At 43.8% G+C, this 25875-nt stretch overlaps 2 protein-coding genes and 1 long non-coding RNA gene across 16 annotated transcripts in view; 2 read left to right on the top strand and 1 right to left on the bottom strand.

Moving 5' to 3' along the window:
* LOC135903683 (mutS protein homolog 5-like) overlaps positions 1 to 3731 on the top strand; it is a 29382-nt gene extending 25651 nt beyond the window's left edge. For 3 of the 4 annotated variants that reach the window (XM_065434015.1, XM_065434017.1, XM_065434016.1), the window contains 4 exons: positions 258 to 395; positions 1611 to 1748; positions 2988 to 3061; positions 3154 to 3731. In XM_065434015.1, the coding sequence (XP_065290087.1) occupies positions 258 to 395; positions 1611 to 1748; positions 2988 to 3061; positions 3154 to 3250 (447 nt within the window). In that variant the 3' untranslated portion in view covers positions 3251 to 3731. The remainder of the gene's footprint in view (positions 1 to 257; positions 396 to 1610; positions 1749 to 2987; positions 3062 to 3153) is intronic. The other variant, XM_065434018.1, reaches the window with a different exon arrangement.
* A 4504-nt stretch (positions 3732 to 8235) lies between these two features.
* Positions 8236 to 15498, bottom strand: LOC135903692 (uncharacterized). The gene is made up of 2 exons (XR_010564887.1): positions 15276 to 15498; positions 8236 to 8422 (listed from the first exon to the last, which is right to left on the bottom strand). It is a non-coding gene; the product is annotated as an uncharacterized lncRNA (long non-coding RNA).
* Positions 15499 to 15906: 408 nt separating this feature from the next.
* The window catches only part of LOC135903701 (uncharacterized), a 107057-nt gene continuing 97088 nt past the window's right edge, over positions 15907 to 25875 (top strand). For 9 of the 11 annotated variants that reach the window (XR_010564890.2, XR_010564894.1, XR_010564893.1 and 6 more), the window contains exon 1: positions 15907 to 16002. The gene's annotated coding sequence lies outside the window, so the exon portion shown is untranslated. The other 2 variants (XR_010564897.1, XR_010564892.1) reach the window with 2 other exon arrangements.

Raw genomic sequence — 25875 nt, forward strand, 5'->3', positions numbered from 1 at the left:
AGCTGAAGTTTGCCAATGATATTTCTCAATAGGTCGTTTTCATTTATTCATCAAATTGTGGTTCATGCCTATGCTTATTTGGGAATATTCAATTTTTTTAAACTGTGATGTCCATTCAGTTACGCTGGACCAAGCGGACGTCCATTGAAAGAAGGTGTTAGGCATCTCATGTGCCTCATGTCCTGCATTTCTGGAGATGGCTTGATCAGCCTAGATGTGTAGCTAAAATGCATTGTTACACACCTTCATCATTGCAGGCCAATGGCATTGGACTTCTGGTTGGCACGATCCAAGCCTTCATTAACGACCCGCCCACTTGTCCCCACACCCTGCTGGCCACTCACTTTCACACACTACACAACCACCTCCCAGCCACACCACACATCATGTATCTGGTGAGTTGGTCATGTCATACAGTGGGAGTAAGTGCTTGCACCATTACATGGAAATTGGTGCATTTGCAACACCAATACGTTGTTGAAGGTCCAATTAATTAGTTTGGCTATTAATTTGCAAAATTTCAGGGACCCAAGTGTGCAAACACTGGCCACACAGTAACAGAAGTTTTTGTAGGAAAAATAGGAAGTGCTTAAAGCACACTAAGTGGCACAGGAAGATCAAGATTATCACAAGCAATAATTGTTTTACATGTAAGGCACTAGGTATATAACAGTTAACAACACGAGGGCGCACACAATGTGCGTATGTCCGCATACTTGTGTGCCCGTGGACATGCATTTGCATACACTATTCAGTTCACCCTTGGTATAAAATCCCTACGGAAGTCGCACATGTGTGTTTCCATAATGCGTTCATTTTACTCCGTACTCATTTTTTTCCACACCAAATACAGTATGCTTCTTGTAGATAATGGTGCTGCACCATCTTTGCAACTACTGCTGTCTGAACTTGGGTGGATGTTGAAGAAAGAGTTGACACTAATTTGGACTTAATGTTTGTTCTAGGAAGCATCCTAATATGTCTTTGTTGCTTGTTGTACTTTCCCTTTCATGTGTTCGAAAAATAATTCCATATGTTTGCTTGCCCTTGCCTGGTCTTTAGTGTGTAGACATTTCTGACTTCCAGAAATTGCTTGTTTATGCACGATAGCGGACCATGCTCGTATACAACCACATAGCCGTTTGTGATGCAGTCACCACCAGGTGTGTGCAAGGAAAAATTGTAATCCTCGCAATATATAACTGCATGAAACTACAAAGGAAACCTTATATGGGCTTCTTATAAAGAAATCTTCATAGTCAAACAAAAATTTGTCTAGCCCTCCTGATCAAACTCTGAACCAGCGCCTTTCTGACGTGATCGCTCTACCATACGAGCTAACCAGAAGGCTAGCAGAGTGCAGAGCAAGGCCGAATTACTCGGCAGCTTGAAGCAGAGGGACACTTAATATGGCGCATTATTTCCATGGAAGCAGAACTGATTCTCCAACTATGAAGCTTTATTTCTGAGGAATCCGTATTGGGTTTCCTTTGTAGCTTTGTGCTCAAGTTGGGTGGATGATAATTTTTCCTTTTGTGAACCTTCCTCCACCTTGTGGGCTTCTGTAGAACTGATCTTCCACAACCAGGTGTGCTTCACAATCTGTGCAGACCTTTGAAAGCATTCGCCATGAAGGTGAACTGGTGTACTTGTATCAGCTCAAGGAAGGCCGTGCTAGCAGCAGCTATGCCAGCTTGGTCGGCCAAGCAGCAGGTCTCTCAAACGACATTGTTCGACGACAGCAGCAGGTGAGGAGCAACCCCTGCGTTTCGATATGTCCATGTTTCAGTTTGTACGAACAAAGCTTGGTATAGATGAAGGGTTACTCAAGGTAAAATCTGCGAGTAGGGTTACCACCTGGCCGGATTTTCTCTTACGGCGCTGGCTGCCAGTACCCCTTACTGACTGCCGGTACCCCTTACGCTGGCTGCCCCCTTACTGGCACACTATTTGCCTGTTTTCCGGTTCTCGCTAAGTAGGCACATTATAAGCTGCATCGCAATCAAACAACTGAATCATCACAAGCAGACAACTGAATCGTCACAAGCAGATTCATTCAAAGTTTTTTGAAGGGGTACTGATAGGAAATTTTTGTCTTGTTTTTATTGCTTTATTGCATAGCTGTCAACACAGTAATGATGCTGTGAAGCCTCAATTTCCTGAGAGTGCAACAAATATTCACATTACCTTTTAATGTGAACATTTCAAAACATGCACGAGGAGCAACACAGCTTAGGATGTGAAAATGGAGACTCACCACGTTGTTGAAACTTGTTGCAGCGGTCTTGTGATATCAATACCATTGGTGCATACATCCACACTATGGCTGTGCTGCGAAAAGCTGAGTCCATTCAGCAATCTGCAATACATGAGGGTATAGCGTGTCCCCCGTGCATTTTCAAATGACAGCGCTCAGCAGTGCAGTCATTATCTAGCCTTCAAACGCCACATCGGGCAGACTGGCGGGTTCTTGAGCTGTTTGTGGTACCACATGACTGCCACCTTCATTTTTTGATGCCGTGGTGAGTCTTCTTTTTGACATCCTGAGTCGCACTGCACTCTATGCACATATGGAATTTTTTTTTTTCATCGATGTCTGGCCAGTGCAACGTATCAGCCATTTTAGCCCATCATTGTGAAGGGAATGTTGAAGCTAGAGTGCATTTATTTCTAGTTAGGTGTTCCCGTTAAAAGGTTCATAAAAAGTTCACTCAAGATGGGCATGTTCATTTGCAGTGTCACTGTGGTAAGACTGCTTGGCTGATTGGTGCACATCAAAGTAACTAAAAGAAAGATAGATGTCTGAACTTAACGAAATGGAACGCAACGAATTATTGTCCAGCAAAGGTTGCCTCAGAAGCTCTGGAAGTGAGCAGGCATATCCGCATAGCCGAAATTTGTTTTTTCTACTGCCAGGCCAGTAACATTGAACAAAAATATATGGCTCCTTGAACAGGAATACACAGATTCCTTCCATTTCCCCGCAGATCATGCAGGCATTCAGTTCAAAGAGAAAGTTGCTACCCCAGCTGATGAATCGGAAGGAGCCCGTGTGGAACAAGTTGGTGAAACATCATTAGTTTTGTGTTGCATCTTAGTAGTGAAAACGGCTCACTACAACCTGTGCCTGTCTCTATCTCATCTTATATACAGGTCATTGCCTTTGCTCCAGATGCTCTTGGATGCTGACCTCTCTACTCAAGAAGGAGCTGAAGAGCTCCTCACAAATATGGCCACAGCTCTCAATTGACTGGGAGTTCAGTGAGACCTGCATATCCTTCGGAAGCGTGTAGCCATGGCCTTTGACAAGATGCAGAGTAGCATCATGTTTGTTAGTGTTGGCAACTGCATGACGGATGTTTTTGTGGTTGCAGTATGCTTGTGAAAAAGGTTTAGAGCGTGTTTTTGAATATGACATGGGGAACTGCTTCACTTTCTCTTTTATTACCTATCGGACAATAATCCTTCATTGTATTGGGACAGTAGTGTTCGGGCCATTTGCATGTGCTTTATGACATATTTACAGGTGGTCCTTACCTATTATTGCCCCTACATGATGTCACCTAGAAGGAATGCGCGCTATAAAATCAGTATGTCTTTCTTCTTTTTTTCTTTCTTTTTTTTTCCAGGCCAACAACTCTCATTCAATAAAGTCTGCTGCACAGCAAACAGTGCTGGCATAGTATGTAATATTTTAACTGCTTTGTACATGATAAATGAAGTCTCAATGAGATTGTGTGTTTTATTTAAGGGCAATGTTGAGATTTTTCATTTAACTGGAAAGTACTGATAGCCTTACCTTAACTAATAGCAGATTTCTTTTATGGAATGCGAATATGGTCAAATCTCATTATAACGAAGTCGCGTCATACAGGAAAATACCTTTGTTATGTCTGATATTCTTTATAAGCAGATACGCCAATGTCTGTAAAAACAAAATCGCAATCAAGTCCATGTGTAAGAAATGCAACTGGGGTGCCTCTGATGCAACTGGGGTGTGAGCAAAGGGTCTCCTGTGGATTTTGGTGACTCGTTGACATCATGCCATGCCAATTCGAGGAAAGAGAACAGCAATAAATTATGTACGTGTGCTCTACACTGCTACAAATACACAATCATGTGATCGGTGTTATCACGTGGATCAGCACGTTGTTTTGCCAGCTGCGTGCGGTCCAACCAAGCCAAGCCGCTGACCAAAACTTGCACACTGCCGACAGACCTGTTCGTGCTTTTGGACACGGAGGGAACCACATGTGGACCCATACTCTGCTACTACAGCCGTCAGTCTAACCTGTGTGTCTGTTCCGTTGCTCAATTGCCAATAAGGCCTATGAGTATGAACATATTGGTGGCGAGCTTCCCGCGATGGCTTGTGCCATTCCGCCGGCTGTACTGCTTGGGCCGCTAGGCTTAACCAGCGTCGCTTTGTTGGCAACCACAGTCGTGGTTTTGTGCCAGACGAAGTGCCAGCAACTTTTTTTTCACGGCCACTATGTTTGTGGCAACGCAAACTTTGCTCAAAGGATTGTGCGGTGTCTGAAATTTCAGTTATTGCCATCATACAGCGTGACCATCTTCAAGTTTTCCGGTATTTTTATTTTCACGGCCACTATGTTTGTGGCAACACAAACTTTGCTCAAAGGATTGTGCGGTGTCTGAAATTTCAGTTATTGCCATCATACAGCGTGACCATCTTCAAGTTTTCCGGTATTTTTATAGGTCACCCGTTTCAAAGTAACATAATTTTTGTCGTTGAGCTGGATTATTCAGAGAAGTGGACATCACTTGCACGAGAAATTGAAACACATATTTTACCAAATATAACAAATATTAACTAATTAACTTCCTAATTAATTACTATTCAGTACATATTGCAATTTACAGATTGTAGTTGGCGAGTTGGCAAGGCGCATCCACTTGAAATTAAATTTCAGAATGATGCCAGTTTGGAGATATGCGCCATGAAACTTGCCATAAAAATGCACTGTTGTCACACTTACTTTTTTTTAAACGCCCTTTTATGCATTGAAGCACAAAAGTAACTAAAATGCCCATGTATTTTGTCCCACACTTTCGGAAATATCTCAAAACTGGTGTCATACTGGAGATTCATTTTAGGTGGATACGTCCTACAAACTGACTTGCTACAGTTCGTAAATTGCAATATGTGCCGTAGAGCAATGAAGGAGTTAATTAGTGTTTGTAAATTAGTTGAATATGCATTTCAATTTCTTGTGCTAGTAACGTCCGCCCCTTTTAATAATCCATTCAAGGACAAGAATTATGCTATCTGCCACAGGCAACTTTTTTAAATGACGAAGAACCTGTGTACACGCTTGTAGTGCTGAAAGACGTGGAGGCTATACCTGGATGAATAACTACTTAACAATACCTGAGGAGCATTCCTTGATATAGCTTTCAGTATATGTATTTGTGATTGTAGCATACTAGATAGGCAGAGTGGAGCAGCACTGGGGGTTACATTTTGCAGCTATATATTCAACTACTGCATTGTGTTGGGTGTTCTCGTTGGTGGGAAAAAAAAAGAAACCCATCCCATATGCTTTATGACAGTGATATATATCACTACCAAAGCCTTCACAACTGTTGCTAAAGACAAAATAGTCATTGCGCTAATACATGGTCCGATCGTAAAAAGAATCACATGATATTGCTACTGGTGCTGCATCTTGACTACATTTACTGTAGTCTAAACAGTTATGTTAATATGGAGAGGCTATGAGGCTAAAGACCGATTGGAAAATATACTAGTCCTAAAGCTAACTGCTGTGAATAATGGACATTTTAATATGTGATTAGCTATTTGTACCTTTCGTTTCTTAAAGGGACCCTGAAACGATTTTGGCGATTTTCTGCAAACGTACTGAGTCGTTAGAGTAGGTTCTTCTGATCATTAATTGGTGCATCTAAGTGCTCTGCGTAAAGCGTGTAATTTATTATAAGGTTTTAAAAATACACATCGCTGCCGATCGCAGCACACTGCTCGGCGGAATTTTAAGCCGCCCCTACCCATATGATGCAAATAACCCATATTACGTCACATGGGCGAGCTATCTGATTGGCTGACCAGGGCGCGTGGTCGATAATTTTTCCAACTTTATGGTGAACAAATGATGCTCGTAATAGTTGAAATGTTAGTTACTTTGTTTTTGTAAAAAGAAAATAACTTAAAGAGAATACACAAGAATAGTTTTTTAGTACACTTCAGCACTTCCGGCACACAGCAAGTGTCGTCTGCTTGTGTTACAACGTACTCCATTTTGACGAGAGCTCCGCGGTCAGAGTCGGTCTCAGTCTTTTCGCGAGCACTATGATTCGACTGTGTTGCCTTGTGGACTGCAAACCTAGCGACCTGCAAACCGCCAGTCCAGTATTGGGGCAAACGCAAGCACAAGGGGACAGGGTCTGGCCGCTTGACTGTGCCGGGATGAGCCACGAGATGAGCAGAAGGGCAAATGTGAACGGTCTGCACGGTGCAGCCACCTGGTGGCACAGAGCTCAACCATACACAGTAGCAGCAACGAAGTGTATTCTTTGCTGCTGGTGTGTATTTTTCGCAGGAGTGTAATCATCAACACGTTGATTTATAAATGTTTAAAATGCTTTACACTTGGTTAGAGCAATATTAGCGCTTTGTTTAACTGGTTAAGCGCTGCGCCAGCAAGTGTCTGGACCGTGCAGACCGATCAGGCTGCTCACGTACGTCTACGCTAAAGTTCCTTCATCAGCTTGAGTTTATGCCTCCAGTCATTTGCCGAAATGACCAGCTTGCCTGTTTTTAGCGGAGTACCGGACACGTTCGGCGCTACGACAGAATGCTCGCAACGCACGCTGCTTCGATAGCTCTCGGTCGACGGCCAAGCGGCTAGCGGAGAGGTCTCGCGCGGGAGGGGGCGTTCTCCTAAACAACCGGAAGTGAGCGATGTGACGTCGCATCGTGACGCTGAACCAGTGAAGGCGGAGCTTAGCGCCGCTCGCTCGGCGAGCGAGTTGAGGAGGATAAGCATAGCTAGGGAGGAGGGTAACTTCTAATCGCTTGCAGTCCCATTAATACGTAACGCTTCACTTAAATTGTAGTGCGAATGTTCTACTTAGGCTGTACCCTACGCGCCTACAAAATTTGTTCGAACCGTTTCAGGGGCCCTTTAATGTTTCCTTATTGTCTGTCTCAACATTTTTTTTCAAGTGTCTCGGCAGTAAAAGTTTAGAATTCAGAGTTGCCCATTATAGTTGCTTATTGGTTATGGCGTTGGGTTGCTAAGCACGAGGTTGCGCAATCTAATCCCGGCCACAGCGGCCCCATATCAATTGGGCTGAAATGCGAAAATATCCGTGTGCTTAGATTTAGGTGCACGTTAAAGAATCCCAGGGGGTCCAAATTTCTTTAGTCCCTAACTACCTCGTGCCTCGTAATCAGTTCGTGGTGCCGGCGTGTAAAACCCCATGATTTAATTTTTTGTTAATTCAGAGCTTGTAGGTGATGCAACTGTGCATGTTTTTTGTGCTGTAGCCATCATTGTGCTTGGGCTGAGCTGTCTTCTACTCCAGCAAGCTATCTGGGTTTGCTGGAGTGTCACTTCGCACGTTCAATGTTCATCTTTGCCTTGGCCTGCTTAATCACCAACCTTACTACTTGATCAGTACTGATCATGCAATAAATTATAGCTTTGTTGCTCAGCCCAACAATCACCGAAAATTAGTTTTTCGTGTATTACTCACTCTGCTCACTCATCCCAGCCTGTGTGCAGCTTGGAGAATCTGCACATTGCTTTGTTGTAAAGAAAAAAAAATGGAACCAAATTGAGTTGCCACACAAGGCACGGCCACCACTGAGTGGCCATAGGAACAGTGAAATTTGGTAGTCACAAATATGTTTACAAATGTATAGCATTGAATGTGTATTTAGAGTGTGGTCATCAATCTCAATAGTTCCAACCACTAGCCCGGTCGCAGCATTCCTTGGTCATTTGGAACGTCTTGCTGCATGGATTGTCACCCATACACTCTCCGAGAGTGCGACCTAGAGCACTCTATCGAATTCTTTGCCGTCGATGAAGCCAACACCCCTAATAAAGGCATGTAGGGTTGTCGCACAGGTTGCCCAGAACGTCGAGTTCACTTCGTTGCTTCGAAATTTTCCACACATCGAACTCGGCAAATGTAACGTACCCGCTTCATTAAATTGAAGCTTCACTGTATCAGCAAAACAGAAACAAACCATGGCGACATTTTTATTATTTCCTTTGTCTGCGTACTTCATGCTGCTTCACCGGTCTCATGCCAGCTGAGCTAAACGGCAGCTCACCCTGGCATGCTTGCTGTTCTCGAAGGTGAGGATAATGCCGAGGTCATTTCGCGCCTGGCCATTGTAGGAAGAACCGAAGAGAGTGAGTGGTGGCACCTGCGTTGGACCGGCACGCAAAATTCGTGCATCAGTAGGCACTACTCTGTTGTCATATAATGCGCAAAACAAGTAGAGAAGGCATAAGAATGAGCGACAGTTTGGGAGAGCAGGTCTAAGAGAAGTTTCCACTGTTCAGTGAAATTTGTTTATTTTATTTTGTCCCCAAACATTAAGAATCATCTTCCGTGTCGTTCCTTTATTTAGCACTGCGTGACTGGTACTCGCAAGGCAACGACGGCATGCACGTCATCATGCATCCAGGAATCCAGCCACCTGGGTTCAGAAAATGCAGCGCGATCGTACTGGTGACAAAGCATAGTTCTGCCCTTCGCCTGATACTGCAAGAGGCTTTTAGTTCTCTCGTGCGCATTAATCGCATCTTTGACATGGTCGCCTCCAAATTCGATTGGGCAAATCCGGCGTTGTTCGAAGTCGGAGGACAAGCACGCAAGCCGAACGTATGACTCGCTCTTGGAGGATGAAACGGCAGAAGCGAAACCGGCGAAACCACGCGAGTACAGCAAACGACCGATTTCACCTGTACCAATGCTGCCGCGAGAAGCGGGGACGCGCCGGCGGAACGAGTGTCGGTTAAGATGCCAGCCGGCAGCAGGTACAGTAGACCGTCGGCCACAGCGGCGACGCTGTGTCACGATGACTTGGCGGGAAACGCTCTCGACGTCTGCTCCGATGACGGGACTCGAGAGCGAAGAAAAAAACCGCAGCGGAACAAAAAGGCGCGCGCGCACCCTTTCAACCAGTCGAAGCTTGTGCCGCAAGTGAATTGCTACAAAGCGAATTATTAAGACGGTACCTTTCGTCCCTTCTAATTTGCAATGACGCAGCGTCTGCTCATGCCGTGGCGTATAGATAGCCTGCGTGAAGAGCGAAATCATAGAGTTAGTAGAACAACTAGCGAAATAATGCAGCAAACTGCAGCTCTGGCGTGTGTAGCGGTATTATGTGGTATGTCTGGAGAGCTTCGTGCCCCGCTGTGTATGCCCCGGACGAATTCAACCATAGACGCAAGTAGAATAGAGACTCCGCCTGGCTGCTCCCAGTGATGCGAAACGCCAAGAAGTCCTTCCGAGTTAGCACAAAAGGTAAATCATGCCTTGGTCGTTTTAGAGTCCTCACTTAATATGCAAGAGAGAACTATTAGCCTGTTGCAGTATACGAGCAAGTCTAATATAGCCAGCCCGGCCTGCATCTTCTACGCATGTGCATGGTTGTATTGCATGATGCTGCTGTAGGGCATATGAAGACTACAAGTGAAGTGAATTATTTTTTTCCTCGTTCCAATGCTTGTTGAGACGTGTCAGCTTGTCCAGTGGGCAGCTCCAATTGGATCATAGCAGCCGTGTTTTATGTTGTACATTTCAATGGCGGGATGCTCGAAACAACTTTGAGCGGTAGTCAGCTTATATGGAGTTGAAACGTAGCAAGTTGTGTAGCTTTAGTCTTCTGAATTTTGTTCGCACACGATCGAAGCACAAGTTGGCTACTAGCTTGATATATAGCTTGAACAGGCTAGAAGCAGCTGGAGCTATGGCAAAGTATAATTTAGACATCTTCAAAATGGATAGCACTTGATGTCTCCAAACCATACGCATCTAGCCATTGTGAAGACAATTGCTTTAAAAATCAGCTCTTCCACGTGTACTCTGTGAAGGACGAACAGTGAAACTGCATGGTTATACTGATCAATTGGCGCATCTATGTGTATGTATTATTATTGAAGGACACAGACAATGAATACAACTTAACTGGAGTGAGTGATTCTTTTATCAAGTAGCGCCGCATGGCAGACGGGAATGCCGCAAAACTTACAACTTCACTGCGAACTACAGAAAGGTAGCTAGATGAAATGGCGTAATGTTATAGTCATATCGGCTAATTGCCGTATAATTTGTTTCGGGATCGTTTCTATAAAACCAGTTACAGCCATTCTCTGTAACCATACTCCCTCGGTAGACGGCCATGTGATGACAGCAGACGGGAATACTGTAGCGTTTACAACATCACTGTGAAGTAATCAAGTAAATGAAACTCGACCTAACGATCGATAGAGTCGTCTAAGCAGCCAATTTCAGTGTGATGTTTTTTCAAGATATCTGCATTAGATTGAAAGCTACAGAGCATTCGCAAGAAACTGGAGACGAACTTTTTTTTTTTTCGTGTTGGCGAGACACGTGGTACAGACGGACATCGACCATTGCCAGAGGGTAGCTATGTACAGTTTCGCTACGACTGTCTAAATTTCGAAGGCATTGCCACGCAGGATCCAAGGAAGCCTCAACGAATTGGGAAAGGGGGGTTGGCTATATAGCACGGTGTAAGAATATTAAGTGCTGTATAGTCAATCTTGTGAGCGCAGAAGTTGCCGACATGAAGGAGCGTAGGTTTGGGCGTGTTGGTATTCCATAACCTTTAGGTTTTTAGCGCTCAAAAAGGGGGACGAGAGACAGAGGTACGACGCGGGCACAGCGCTAACTTCCAACAATTGTTTTATTCAACGAAGCGGTACACCATGGCCGCCTCAATCACGCGTGCACGGCGGGGCCAGGCGGGGCTTACACATATATATTGGCCTCGAGCTCCACCAGTGGAAAAGCTGGCGCCACCGTCGCCGTGACGTGCTATTAGGGATCACGTGGACATAGCGGCCGCGTCGGCTGCTTCGGGAGCGCCGAAGCGAGCTGAAAACGAGTTTAAATTCCCTCGTACGCCGCGGTCCTCATTTAGTGGCGAGATTTTCCCGCTTCGAGTGTCTCCTTTACAACACTTGAAAGCACTACAATAGGTAGTGGCTGCCTTTGAAGGCGCGCAACATGGTAGACTACTGCTCGGTGCCACAGTGCCGGACGTACGCAACGGAGCCCGGTGTCAGCCTTATTCACACGCAGCCGGTGGACAAGAAGCTGCGTGAAGCTTGGCTCGCGAAACATAAAACCGGCAAACAGCCATCGGCTACAACTCGGGTATGCAGCAAGCACAGACGCGAGGAAGATTGCTACGGCGCCGGGTCTGCGATGTTCGGAAACCGCACACTGAGACGCTCGCCCGAGTCCGCTGCCCGACTATTGTAATGACGGTTTGGTCTATGAACTTGTCGCTGCTATACACCAGAACACCGTGAATTCAAAGGGCGCCGCCATATTGATGAGCGCCGGTCGCGCCATCTATCCCAAGCGCCGCGAAGTAGCAGGCCTGGGCTGCCACGCCGGGAGATGCGACCCGGCGCGAAAGCGAAACTTGGGCTTTTTAGCTGGGCGGAAGGCGTGTTTCGCGTTTTTTTCTAACCTGTCATTTTCGCTGTCTGGATTCAATCAAACTTCAAGACCTCATGCAAGTCCGCAATGGCCACACTGAGTGCTGTGCAGACTGCAGAAGCGAATACATCGGGTAGGTACGCTATTACGTTTGTACAAACCGCGCGCTATATGCTAGAACACGTGTGAGCTTTTTGGCACGTAACCTGCGAAGAAATTTACAGCACTGTTTTGGTGCCATATATTAATAAAGCACGCAGAACACTGTCATCTGCACTTTCAGTTTGGTCTTGTTTGTCATGGTCTCTACTGGGTTGGCCGCGTTTGGCAACCAACTGGCGAGGTCGTTTGACTGCCTGGTTAGCAGACGCCTGCCCTTCACTACCTGCACATTGAAAACAAAATAGATGTTATAGTAAGAAGGGCTGTAGTTCTTTCCCATGCCATCACTGTTGCGAAGATATAAAGTCCTCTCAAAATGAAATAGAAAATACACCAGGCCAATTGTATCGTGCAACCACTTAATTAAGAGTACAACATTCAGAACAAAAGCCTACAGCACTCGAACAAGCAGCATATGATGCTAAACCTGCACTCATTGGAAAATGAGGTACTACAGTAGTTATAATGTTCAACTACATGTGCAGTCAAAGCCCGTATAACAGGGCGAGCATGACAGATGCAGGTGTTGTACAGTTGCACAAACCATGACAGGGCACGTAAAATTACCATCCCTACTTAAAGCTGCATCATAGGACCCCTTTGGTACAAGACAACAACCGCACCTGCATTCCAAGAAATTAGCCCCATCAACTGCAGCTACCTGGTACCAGACCTGTTTCGATTGTGCGAGGCCATCGGATTGTTGGCGCTCCCTTAGAAAAAAAAAAAACAGTAAAAAAAACTAGTGAGAACGATCAAAATTTTGTTACAAAATACAAGAATAATTAAGCACCTTATTTTCCTCGCCATATGAACGGAAATATTTTGCGCTTTGCCCCGCATAACAGCCCGCACGCAGTTTAGAGCTCAGGAGGCTCAAATTAATTCGTTACGAGTGGCACCTGCAACACCAGCTCGTAAAGGTAGGTGCGCTGTAAGAACACCTGCGGCGACGAGTAGTCGTCGTTTACGTTTTTGTGGACGCATGCTACGTGACGAGCAGACTTCGGTTTACTTTCATTAACAATAACGCTCACCAGCAAGGCCTACAACTTGTCGTTCACGCTTAATGGTCATTCCGTGCACCAGCTGCAAGTATCGCTAACCGCAAACTCAACTGTTCCGCTTAACCGTCGGGAGCTCTGCCTGAATGAAAACACGAAAAGGCTTGCCTTTTTGTTATAGCCAACGCGAAGCACCGGCGCGGGATTCTGCTCTGTGGGCTTGTTGCCCAGAAAGTGCTCGGAGCAAACCTGCGTGTTACACATATTACGTTTGTAGGGCGCAAAGTTGAACGTGGCACCAAAATATACACAGATCGAATACTCACTCGTGCATTTTCACTGGGTTGGCAGTTCCTCCTATTCACTGCAGCTATCTACCGGTGGCGCAGCTTGGCATTCTTCGTTGCGGATGGAAATCGGTGCAGGCTGAAAACACCGCACCGGCACCATTCCCTACGTGTGTTGTGCTCTTCGCAAACAGCGCTAAGCAACCTGCTCCTTTTCCGCTGGTTGTTTTGGCATCCATAAACACGACGCAATGATGCCCAGATGACATCTTCTACTTTGGATCCGTGTGAACGGGCACATTTCCGCACTTTGGAGCCCTAGAGCTGGCGCTTGCCATGTCTACTGGTCGCCGGCGAACACACTTTGGCAGCCCAGCACAAAATGGCGCCGGTCGACCGGGCAACCCGGGTGCGAGAGTATGCGTTCGCTTAGTCTGGGTGCGAGACTAGCGTGTTCTGGCCTATAGATACTGGCAAGTTTACTGGAGAAGAAGCACATTAAAAAAAAAGCATGGCATGTGTTCATGTTTGTGTTATGAATTAATACACTGGATTACAAAAAAGAAGCAGCGGGAAATTGCACGCTGAGAACACCGATAAACATACAGTGCGACGCAACTCGAGAAATAATATTGAAACGTCCAAGAATTTAGAAGAAAAAAAAAGATTGAATTGTCGCGACGGCACATCAATAGGCGTCGAAGTCTCTACAATGAAATTATTTTTTAACAGCTCTGATAGCGCCCACGCAACAATGGTTGCTTGTATACTGTCAAATGCTCATATTCGGCGGCCTAAAGCTCATGGCACGGTGCGAAAACGCGCACGCGGCGAAAGCGAAACAATGCGCGGACAAGCATGCAAACGCGCAGTCGGTTGCTGCGAATCTGTACGATCGCTGCATTGAGGCTTCATTCTATTACGTTCCATTTAGTTATACAAACACTCTAAGAGCATATTTCACATAGTTTGCTCTCAGCGTTTACCTACCTTTCACGCAAGAAGCCGGTTCGGGAGTCCATCGCGGCAACCGCGCGCAGTGGCGTTCGCTGTACGTACTCGGTAAAGAGATAGCGTCTGTAGTCGATTCTGTGCTTTCAGTTTGCCCAATATTATTATTTAGACAGTAAAAAACTTCTCTCGTTTCGAAAGTACTTACAGAAGTGTCCGGGAGAGCTAGCGCGCGGTGTTTTCAGTGAGCGCCGACAGCAAAACCTATGAGGAGCGCGCCGCGTGATCCTTCACACTACGCCAGCGAGGCGCTTCCGATAGATGGCGACTCCGTAACTAATAGGTAACAGACAACAGCGTACGCATGCGCATATGTACTGGTTTCTAATCAAATGAGACAGCAACGAGACATGTATAATGGAAAGTTAAGATGATATCGAAGATGAAAAAGCTACCATGGCATAGGCAAAACATTTTTTCGTAATTTCAAGATTAAAATGCCATCTCCATCAAGCCACTCTCTGTGACACGTTTAAAAAATCGAATTCTGTTTTTGAAAGGTCGATTGAAGGCGCGCTAACACAAGCGGTCCCCAAGCTAGCGATCTTCGCCGCTTCAATAATCTCACGTGTTGTTTGCATTGGGCTTCTTCCTATCACAGTGCACTGATTATGAATGGGACTGCACTCATGCTTTCTGCAGTGAAAAGCCAGATGCCACACTCCTCCAGTTCGCACATTATTTGCGTGTTCACGCAACCTATCATTTACACACCTTCCCGTTTGGCCGATGTATTTTTTGCCGCATGACAGGGGCAGAATGGCCCGATGAAAATGCCAGTAGCGGCTTGTTCGTCCGCAGTTCTTATATGCCCAGCATGGTGTCTCTCAAAAAGTTGGTTGAAAGGGGCATCGCAAAGTCAACCCTAATGAATGCGCTTCGCCGCTCATGTCCTCACAAGTGTTTGTCCACTTTTCTGGCGCAAGTGGATCGCCTGAAACGGGCCAGTTTTCCGCAGCATATCATCACAGACCGCAAAACGCGGGCGACAGGATGAGCAGTTCACTTCACTGGAAATTGCGCGAGTGAAGCAGAAACGCGCAATAATACCGTACATCCACGATATCTCGCACAGACTTAAGAAAATTGGCAATAACGCAAATGTAAGCGTCACCTTTTCAGCGCCAGTCAAGCTGTCCAACTTGTGCAAGGCCAGCTACTGTGGTTCTGAGAAGCCCAGTTGCTGGACAAATCACAAGGAAGGCTACGTTCTTTGTGAGAACAATATCGTGTATGAACTGGCCCTGTTGTGCGGCAAAAAGCATATCGGCCAAACGGGAAGTTGCGTAAATGATAGGTTGCGTGAACACGCAAATAATGTGCTAACTGGGAGTGGGGCATCTGGCTTTTCACTGCAGAAAGCATATTGGTGCAGTCCCATTTATAATCAGTGCACTGTGATAGGAAGAAGCCCAACGCAAACAACACGTGAGATTATTGAAGCGGCGAAGATCGCTAGCTTGGGGAACGCTTGTGTTAGCGCGCCTTCAATCGATCTTTAAAAAAAAAAAGGAATTCGATCTTTTAAACGTGTCACAGAGGGTGGCTTGATGGAGATGGCATTTTAATCTTGCAACTAGGAAAAAAATGTTTTGCCCATGCATGGTCGCTTTTTCATCTTCGATATCATCTTTCCATTACACATGTCTCGTTGCTGTATCATTTGATTAGAAACCAGTACATATGCGCATGCGTACGCTGTTGTCTGTTACCTATATATATGTGTACCGCTTCGTAGAATAAAACAGTTGGAAGTCAGCGCTGTGTCCGCGTCGTACCTTTGCCTCTCGTCCCTGTTTGTGCGCTAAAGACCTAAAAGTTGCCGGCATGCTTCAGAAAAGGTGAGAAAATAGCGGCATTGATATGGTATAGTTACATTGACAGGGCGTATGAAACCACTTGTAGCGTAATTAGCACCGCAAACGGAGCGCGCGGAAACATTATTCGTAGATTTCCTGCGCACATTCTGAAGCGCGCATCTATGCCGATTCAAATTTGGCGCCACATTGATAGTATGCTGCGACTTGCAGCCGACAAATGGGGCGGGCAATTTAAAATCAACATAAAGAGCGAGTAACAAATAAAACGTATCCTCTTTTAAAAAGCATAGCTGTGCATTAAAGTTATTTTAAAGTGAAAATATGTAAGCATGAGAAAAGGATTATAGACAGCTTTATTCAAGTGCAGCGGCAGCCGCGCCAGAAGAACGGTGCCCTTGCCGGTTCTGGAACTTTAGACAGCAGTGGCAGCGATTTGTTCGCGCTTTCGCTTGTTTAAAGTGACACCGAGTTTCCAAGTGTAGAACTTTGAATCGTGTTTGCAAGAATGGCAGCAACAACACCTCTTTATTTCGATTCGGTAAGTGATTTTATGTGATTGAAGGGTTCCCACTTTGCTTGGAACCACTTGCACGATTTGAACGGCACTTAACGTTTCAGATTGTGGTGTTCATACAGTTATTGACGGAGCCTGTTTCAGAGTGTTATGTTTTTAGGTTTGTTAGCAGCACTTTTTTCCCTTTGCTTCTTTAAATTAAGTTATGGGGTTTAACGTGCCAGAACCACTTTCTGATTGTGAGGCACGCCGTAGTGGAGGACTCCGTAAATTTCGACCACCTGGAGTTCTTTAACGTGGCCCTAAATCCAAGTACACGGGTGTTTTCGCATTTCGCCCCCATCGTAATGCGGCCGCCGTGGTCGGGATTCGATCCCGCGACCTTGTGCTCAGCAGCCCAACGCCATAGCCACTTAGCATTGAACCACGGCGGGTGCCTCTGCCTCTTTGCAACTTGACTATGGTACTGGTTTTCAGGCTATGGCGGGAGCTGTGTAATTCCGTTACCGGCTCGATATGCAGTTGCGATACTACATTATAATCACTGTGCGCTCTAATTAAACATGCATGATCGCGTAAAAATGTAACGCTCACAGGCTGTGACTATACAGAGGAAAAGTAAGCGAAACCCCCCCCCCCCCCCCCCAAATATTGCATGAAAGTTGCCGCAACACCGTTCGTTGGCCTTTCAATACGGGAAAAAAACTGCTAAAGCCCCCCATTTAGCTCGTGGAAGTGACATTAAGCAGTGACATTAAAAAGCAGAAGATTAAGGTGCGGTTTCAAGGGAAGCCACAAGGGAGCAAAACAAGATCAGCAGCAGCTCGTAAGCATACATGCATGGGCAAAATTTCGTGAAAATTGAACATTTCAAGCAGTTCGAAAATCTGTCGGGCGCTGCATGCTATTCTGAATGAAAGAATTTTTACACATTGCAAGTTTCATTTAGGTAATTTCAATGTTCTTTTTATTGTAGAATGCATATCCATAAGTCACTAAACTTTAAAGTACTCGCGTGTATTGTTTTGGTTGAATAAGCGTAATTTATTTTTAAATGTCTTTACTTCAGATACCTTAACCATCAGTTGACTTTTATTCTGTTTTTACTGAATGGTTTCTGTGCTGCGCTATCCTATGTGACTGTCAAGACAGCTGTGTCACTTGCAGTGTTGTCACAAAGTAGTGTGTAGGCAGTATGTAGTCTGCACCTCTTTCCTCGATTTTTGTTGTCCATAGAATATGTATCTTTTTTCTTTTGGATCACCTGTTCACTCGGAGGTCGCATTTGAAATAGCTACCACTGTTCATATGACATTCTGCCTTTCTCACTGCAAGCGGAATACGGATGAAGTGATTCATTGCTGTCATGGAATATGAGCTTGAAGTAATGTTTGATTAATTTGGCTGCAGGAAGAAAGCAGTGGCAATAAATTTGAGACAAGGAACATGGCTAAAACAAGGTCCGTTTTGTTTGTTGAATAGTGAGCTATCACGTTTAAACTTTCCTTCACTTAAGCCGGTGCAGCTTATCAATGTGCTGTTATTTTCCTATTCTAATTTAAGTAGTAGTTCATGTTTGCATCAGCTGATCAATGTTTTCTGCATTTTGAAGGCTGCTACGAACAACCCAACATGAGATAATATGCTGTCACGCTCCATCAAAGCAGTAGTATACTGGCTGACAACACTGATGCTTGAGCATTATCTGTGTCTCGGAGGTAAATGTGATGCATTTTATAACCTTGATTACGTATAATTCTTACCGTGTTTTCTGGCATATATGAAAGTGAGCTGTGCTTGCATTTATTGGTGGGGAACCTCTGGCTTTTTAATAGTTATAAATGTAAGTCTGAGCTTTAGCTTGCCACATTGCAATGTTTAAATGCTCTCAGCATCAAGAAAGGGAGTTTTATGTTGTGCTACTTGTCAGTAAAGAATGTTCTTTCCCTTTTGAAATTTACAATGTGAATTGGACATCAAAATGATAAGTTTATTTGTGATTGTTTGTTATAATGAGAGCACCTAGTTCTTTTTTTTTGAGTTTACCACAGAATTTGTCTCATTTCTATACCAAGAATGAATATCTATCAACTCAGTAATTATGCTATGAAGCCTCAATTACTTGTTTAATAATAGAAATATTACGAAAAATTGCATTACGTTTTAGTGTTACAGCTCAAAACACGTGCAAAGTGTAGTGTGGCTTTGGACGTGAAACAGAAGTCTATTCATGTCATCAATACTCGATGTGGCGTTCTTATGGTACCAGACACAACTGACGTATACACATACACTATGGCTATACTGCGAAAACAGAGTTCATTTAACACTCGACAGGATAACAGGGGAGAGAGTCCTCCTGGCATTTCAAAAAGTGTGCAATTGGAAGGGCCAATGTGATGGCTTTTTGCGACAAGGTCGATATTACTGCGACGATATTACTGTCAACTACTGTATTGAGCCAACTGTCTCGTGCTTGAGCTGTTTGTGACACTGCATGAATTCCAACTGCGGTTTCAGTGATGTGAATAGCCTCCTGTTTCGCGTATAAAATAGCGCTGTACTTCGAGTACGTCCTAATCTAGCTGAATAAAATGTGGTGTAATAATTTGTGCTGCTCAAGGAATTAAGTTTCCATGTCATAACTGTGGGGTCGGCAGCTACCTAAAAAAGCACAAAAGTGGGGCACAAAATTTTTGTTTCTGTGCTCTTCCTTATTGAATTTCTCCTAGGTGCATTGATTTTTAGAGAGTAATAATTTTGATGCACAATTTGTTTTGCTCTGTTGGTGTTTTGTTATAACTCGTGCACAATACTTGAAACTATTGAGCCCACCAATTCCCGAGTAAGCAGCTGCATTTTTCCATGAGGCGGTATGAAGAAGCGCATTCCATAGATGTGATCTCATTGACCAACTTTCTGCATGAGAGTCCTAGTTGTCCATAGAAGATTGCAACAATATTTCAGGGTGAAAATCGAGCCTTCCCTGTTAGCAGAAATTTATTTATTTATTGAAAATACCTTACAGGCCCCTTGACATGGCATTGAGTAAGGGGGGCAATAAAAGTGCAAGGTAACTCATCAGTGTACAAACATAAGGCTCAAATTTGCAATTTAACACGAAGAAATGAAGAGGAATGGATGATAATGATAATGTGGTATGACAGCACATATAAGGTTGGCCAGGAAAAAGGATAACACGAAAAAAAAAAATGTTGGCCTGGCATTATACCTATGGCAAAACTGCACACAAGAACTATAAAGTATACCAATCACAATGACGACAGTGAAAAAAAAAAAAAAAACTACAACCAAAGATAGACAGCCAAATATGCGGATTCTAGGCGCAGGAACAGTTGACAGTGTTTCAAAGATGCACAATGGTAGGGCATGCACAGTAAAACATTCATCAATATAAAAAATGCAGTTGTTTGATGTAGTAGTTCTGCAGAAACCCGCAAGGTGGAGAGAAGTAATGAATAAAGGTAGAATCGGACATCCACCTGTTCGTAGCAATTGCTACAAAGGAAACCCATACGGGTTTCTCGAAAGAAACGCCTCGTAGTCGAAGAAAAATTCTCGGACCAGGACGAGACCAGGACCAGGACGAATTTTTCTTCAACTATGAGACTTTTCTTTCGAGGAACCCGTATGGGTTTCCTTTGTAGGAATTGCTGCGAACAGGTGGATGTCCGATTTTCCCTTTATTCATTACTTCTCTCCACCTTGCGGGTTTCCGCAGAACTACAACGTCAAACACTTGCCTTTGCTTCGTGTTGTCGACAAATTCGACTTCGCCCTGCCATCTACTAGCAGCCTGGTTAGCTCGGATGGTAGAGCGGCTGCCCCGGAAAGGCGGTGGTCCCGAGTTCGTGTCCCGGACCACGACGAATTTTTCTTCAATTATGAGGTTTTTCTTTCAAGGAACCCGTATGGGTTTCCTTTGTAGCAATTGCTATGAACAGGTGGATGTCTGATTTTCCCTTTATTAAAAAAAATGCAGTGGAGCAGAAAGTGGGATACTGAAAAAAAAAACAAATGGTGGACCTCCTAATCAAAACACAGCTCCAGTGCCCACAACAAGCTCTTTGTGGTAGCCTATAGTCACAATTTAATTGTAATTCCAATTGGTAACATTTGAAAGCAGCACAAATGTGTGTGTGCGTGTGTTATGTGACAATGGTATAGTTTATGCAGCCATGATTTCGGTAAAATAAATCCTTTAGAACATTCCTTACTGGAATAATTCATGATGAATAGATGAATTCAAGAGAGCATTGTAAATGCACCTTTGATGCCTTTCAAGCTTGCAATTCTGGCCAATCTTTCTCTGCACTGTTTGCTTTATTTGAAAATTTTTGCTACATTTAGTGATGCTGTCAAAAAGCTTCTTGGTCTCTGTCACCATTTTATAAACATTTGACTTACCATTTTAACTAAGAGAATTGTATTTTTTGTTTCGTTGATAGTTAAGATTTCTAATTTCTCTGTAAAGAAGTTGCATTTGCTATGGACTTGCTCCATAAGTCATACTCGTAGCAACCACGCCGAGTCACGTTTGCATTTATAAAATAAACTTCATTTTTTTACTGCTTTCTTATGCGTCTGTGAGCAATTAAGCAAGATAGTGTCTGCGTAGAGACAGGGAGCAGCCTTTCTGCATGCCGTTTTATCTTGCTTAATATGCACTGTCCACACACTAGCACTCGGCTGTGCTGCCGTTAGGACCATATGCAACCGTTTAGAGTGTAGTTTACCCGAGGTGATAGTGGCATTTATGGGCTGTATTCAGTCGTAGAAACACAAACCAACATATCATACAACACGTTTTTACTGCTGTATGAGGAACATTTTTCATATGAATTTCAGTAGTTTCTTGAAATTCTTGCTAAGGTGGGCACATTTCCCATCACATATCATGAACAAAAATATTTGCCGTTTTACTTACTCATTTCTATATTTAGTGACCGGTACAGGCCGAAATCCAACAACTGTAATAAAATGTTATCTGAGTGGTGACAAAACACAACTCAAATTTGGCACCTGCTCCTGCATCCCCCCTCAGACCCACACAAGATATCGTAACCATGGGAGTATTGTGTGCTGCCGTTTAACAACCATTTAAAAGCTACCACTGTGTAAACCACGTACTCGTAATCTTCACAAGCCTTCCCCCAACCCCCGGAAAGCAAGTGCTAGTTTCGGTTTCAAGGAACATGCGCGCACCTAGCGGCTGCCGGGCATTCTGAGATGTGATGAAACGAAGTAATAAAAACATGCGAGCAATGTTGATGTTCGCATTTCTCGTCATTCACAAATTTCTAAAAATGAAGCGATTCCAGCGAATGGCAAACAGCTCTTCTTTCTATTTAGGTATTTTTTAAGCATGAAATGCTTTTAGCTCCCGTTTTTGGCGACCTTCATCGTCAAAAGCGAGGTCACCCGGGAAACCAGTCAAAACAAAAACAAATGTAGTCTCTGGCCCCCAACCCTTTGTACAAGACTGCATTACATACACTAGTTACTGCCCAAACAAGTTACAAAAAATATTGCTTCCGAATTCTTCCTAATGTTTGTTCACAATTTCACCTAAGCTGTAATTTCTAGTACACTGAAGTTTTATTTGTCATTTCCAATAGTGCCTTTCAAAAGGCAGATACAGGGCACCATAAGCTTCATAAGCCGCCTCGAGCAGCGTGGTGCCTCCTGGCGCTTCTACCTCGCTGCGGTGGCTTAGTGGTTATGGTGTTGCGCTGCTAAGCATGAGGTCTGGGGATCAAATCCCGTTTTGATGGAGGCGAAATCCAAAAACACCTGTGTCCCGTGCATTGGGAGGACGCTAAAGGTCCCCTGGTGGTCATAATTAATCAGGAGTCTCCACTATGGCATGCCTCATAATCAAATCATGGTTTTGGCACGTAAAACCCCAGAATTAAATTCATTCTTCTTCCAGCTGGGCAGCGAGCTCTGTCTCCCTGGCATCTTTCGCTGCCTGTCATGCAGCTTTCAACCGTTTTTTTTTTTTTTTTTTCTAGCTGGGCAGTGTCCATATGGACCAGTGTGGCGTGGTGTGGTGGGTGCGGTGTGCTGTTGCGAACATGCACTATGCCCGGGAGAACCAGCCATTTTTATTTCTTTTTGTGTGAAATTTGAATTGTTTGAAACTTTCAATGCGTAGCCCCGTATTTATGAGGCGGAACATTATTGGCAACAGCTTATGACTGAATAACATGCGCAAGCGGAGAAGGTTTAGGGAACGAAAAATGGGAGCAAAGTGAGACGTAAAAGGTTGAAATGTCATTAATCGTACCGCTTGCTTTTGTAAAGCTTCTAGTTGGTGGAAATGAGTGATGTATTACCCCATGATGAGAGGCAATATGAAAGATGACTGTGACTATACGCGTAATACAAAGACAAAAGAATACTTGGTTCAAAAAAAAAGCGCGATTTGATGACGATTGGGCATGGCGGTTGAATTTTATGTGGTCATCTAAGTTAATGCCTAGAAATTTGGTTGACCCAGATCTTGCAATTATGTGATTGTTAAGGGATACAACTAAGGAAGCTATGAATAATGTTTGAGGGGAATGAAATACTATAAATGTTGTCTTCGATGGATTGATATATAACATGCTTTTCAGGTACCATGCATGTACATTAGTGAGATCATTGTTTAATTTGTTTAGTAGTGTGATGGAATTTTAGTCGGATATGAAAATGGTTGTCATTAGTGTAGAGAAGGCAGTGGGCATGCGTTATTTGTGGCAAATCGTTAATGAACAATAAGAATAACAGCCCAAGCATCGATCCCTGAGGGACGCCTCTATTAATAATTTTAGGTGAAGAGAAGGAACTATTCACTTGGATTATTTGTGGTCGGTCTGTTTGGTAGTCGCGAGTTAACGGCAAAGGTAGGCCAAAAGTGCCATACGATTCTAGTTTGTGTGTATAATTGTATAAAACGCTTTAGTGAAATCAATAGAGAGCACCGACTAATAGGCCTTCGTCTATAGCTAACTTAAGTTTGTCAGTAATAGTAATAAGTACAAGTTCAGTAGAGAAATGCTCTCTAAAACCAAATTGATAAGGAGATAATAGCTTAAATTTAAATAAGTAATTAGTTATATGCTTGCTAAATTACCTTGCTAAAGAAAGACAAAATGCAAATAGGGCGATAATTATTCACACTCACGATTACCTTTCTTAAAAACTGGGATTACCTTACCCATTTTGAGGCTTTTGGGAAAGACACAATCTTTAAATCATTTATTTATTATGTTGGCAAGTACCGGTGAAATTTCTTTGCGCACAAGCTTAATATACGGCTGTCGGATGAGATCAAGGCCAGGCCCAGTTGTTTTGAGTGATGTTATGATACTACAAACTTCTTGTGAAGTTGTGGGGTATAAGTAAAATGAATGGGGACTGCGTGGTAAACTAGGTAAGGGTAGTTCATGCTGTAGATAAACTATAGCACTAAAATGGTTACTGAAAGCGTTATCGACGTCCTCAGGGTCCGTTAACTGAATTGTAGCTGATGCATGATATGCCATTATCAGTGGTATTAGTGTTTAAAAATTCTTTAATAACTTGCCAGTTTCGTCTGGTGTCGTTTCCACTTTGTCCAATCTTGTTTTCATAGTAATTACACTTAGCGCATTTTAGAGTGGCTGCAAGAACATTTGGATATGCTTTGAATCGCGAACGCAATGTGTTAAGTGGCTGAGCTTTGAGCTTCTTGTGAAGGTTGCATTTTTTTACTATGGACCGCATTAAACTGTTGCTGATCCAAGGCTTTCTTGGTGTACTGAACCAGCGTGTCAAGGTGAAGTTACTCATGCATAAGTTAGTGCACTCTGATATCTTCGGTGAAAAAGATGCAAAAGCTTTTTTTGCACATTGCTCCTGAAACACGTCGCTCCAGTAAGTCGCACGAATTGGGTGAATGGATTTATTTGAATCGGAGAATGACCTGGTATTTTTTCCAGAGAGACTAGATGTTGCAGAGCCTGCACTAAAAAAGATGGGATAATGGTCTGTTATATCATGGTATTATGAGTAGGTAAGCTGGAAATGATATGATCTATTAGAGTGATGGAACTGCCTTGTTCATACCGAGTTGGAGTATGAATTAGCGAAGAAAATCCACAGCTAAAAAAAGTGCTAACGTACTCGGAGCATGACTGACTGTTAGGGTCAATTATACTGATGTTAATGTCACTACAAATTATAATATCCTTGTTCTCGTCAATTAACTTGTTCAGTCACTGCTTGAATTTGCTGCAGAACTCAATATAAGAGGAGGAAGGTGAGCGATAGGTGGACGCAATTATAATATTACGATTGTTCAGCAACCAGTTACCGCTTGACTGAAAGTTACTTTGATCTACTTCTAACCAAACAGATTTGCAGAGAGAAGTGCACAACGTGAGGTCATGACGGCGTTTCTATGACAGCTTTGAATTTGCTAATATGGCCGAACCGCCATTACTATGTCCTTCGCGATGACAGTATTCAGAAATATAATTGGGAAGACCATACAGATTTCCGTCATGTGATGACAACCATATCTCAGACAGGCAAATGAAAGAGAAGGCGTGGTCCAGAATGAAAATAAACGTGACAAGATCATCGTGGTGCCTACGAATACTGTGGATGTTCAGATGTACTAAAGATAGCGTGGGCTGCTCTTTTTTCAGCAGAGAATGATGAATCAGCCATGATGAATTGTAAAGATAAGAGAGTGCTAAGAAAATGTCATGTGATTACGCGTAGTTAGTTACGCGTAGTTAGTTTTTTTTTGTCCATCACACTGGAGATGCGGTGCACACGGCTGTCTTCAGACTTTCTGGCTTTGATAGTGCAGTTGTCGGTCCACAGAAATTTCCAACCTTTAGATTTCTTAAGTTCTAGCGCCTGCGCGAAAAGTCGCTTATTTTCCAGTGTTAGATGATCATTGACAATAATAGATGTTGGTGGCTTATGCGAGAGCCCGATAGCGGTCGTAGTGAGTACGGCCTTTGGCATTTTGGGTGCAAAGTCGGCCTTTTTGTCCTAGAGCAGAATCGGGCTATGATGCAGGTACTCGGTGAACAATTTCTATATCAGCAGCAGCCACAGGACAGCCGATCTTTTCACCCAAGACCTGTACAATTGACACGCAGTTTTCTCGGTCTGTTTTTGGGATGCCCTTAATTTCCACATTGTTTTGCCGTGAGTACTTCTCCAGGTCACCAACTCTTTGCGTAAGGTTCTTGTTACTATGCATGAGGGACTTGTTCTCATCCCTCGGAGATTTGTTTTCTTACACAAGACTGTCATTCCTTGATTTCAGACTCGTACAAGTCGTTAAAAGCCATCAGGCTTTGGCGCATCTGTGC

This window comes from Dermacentor albipictus, chromosome 9 (assembly GCF_038994185.2).
Source record: "Dermacentor albipictus isolate Rhodes 1998 colony chromosome 9, USDA_Dalb.pri_finalv2, whole genome shotgun sequence".
NCBI classification, from domain to species: domain Eukaryota; kingdom Metazoa; phylum Arthropoda; class Arachnida; order Ixodida; family Ixodidae; genus Dermacentor; species Dermacentor albipictus.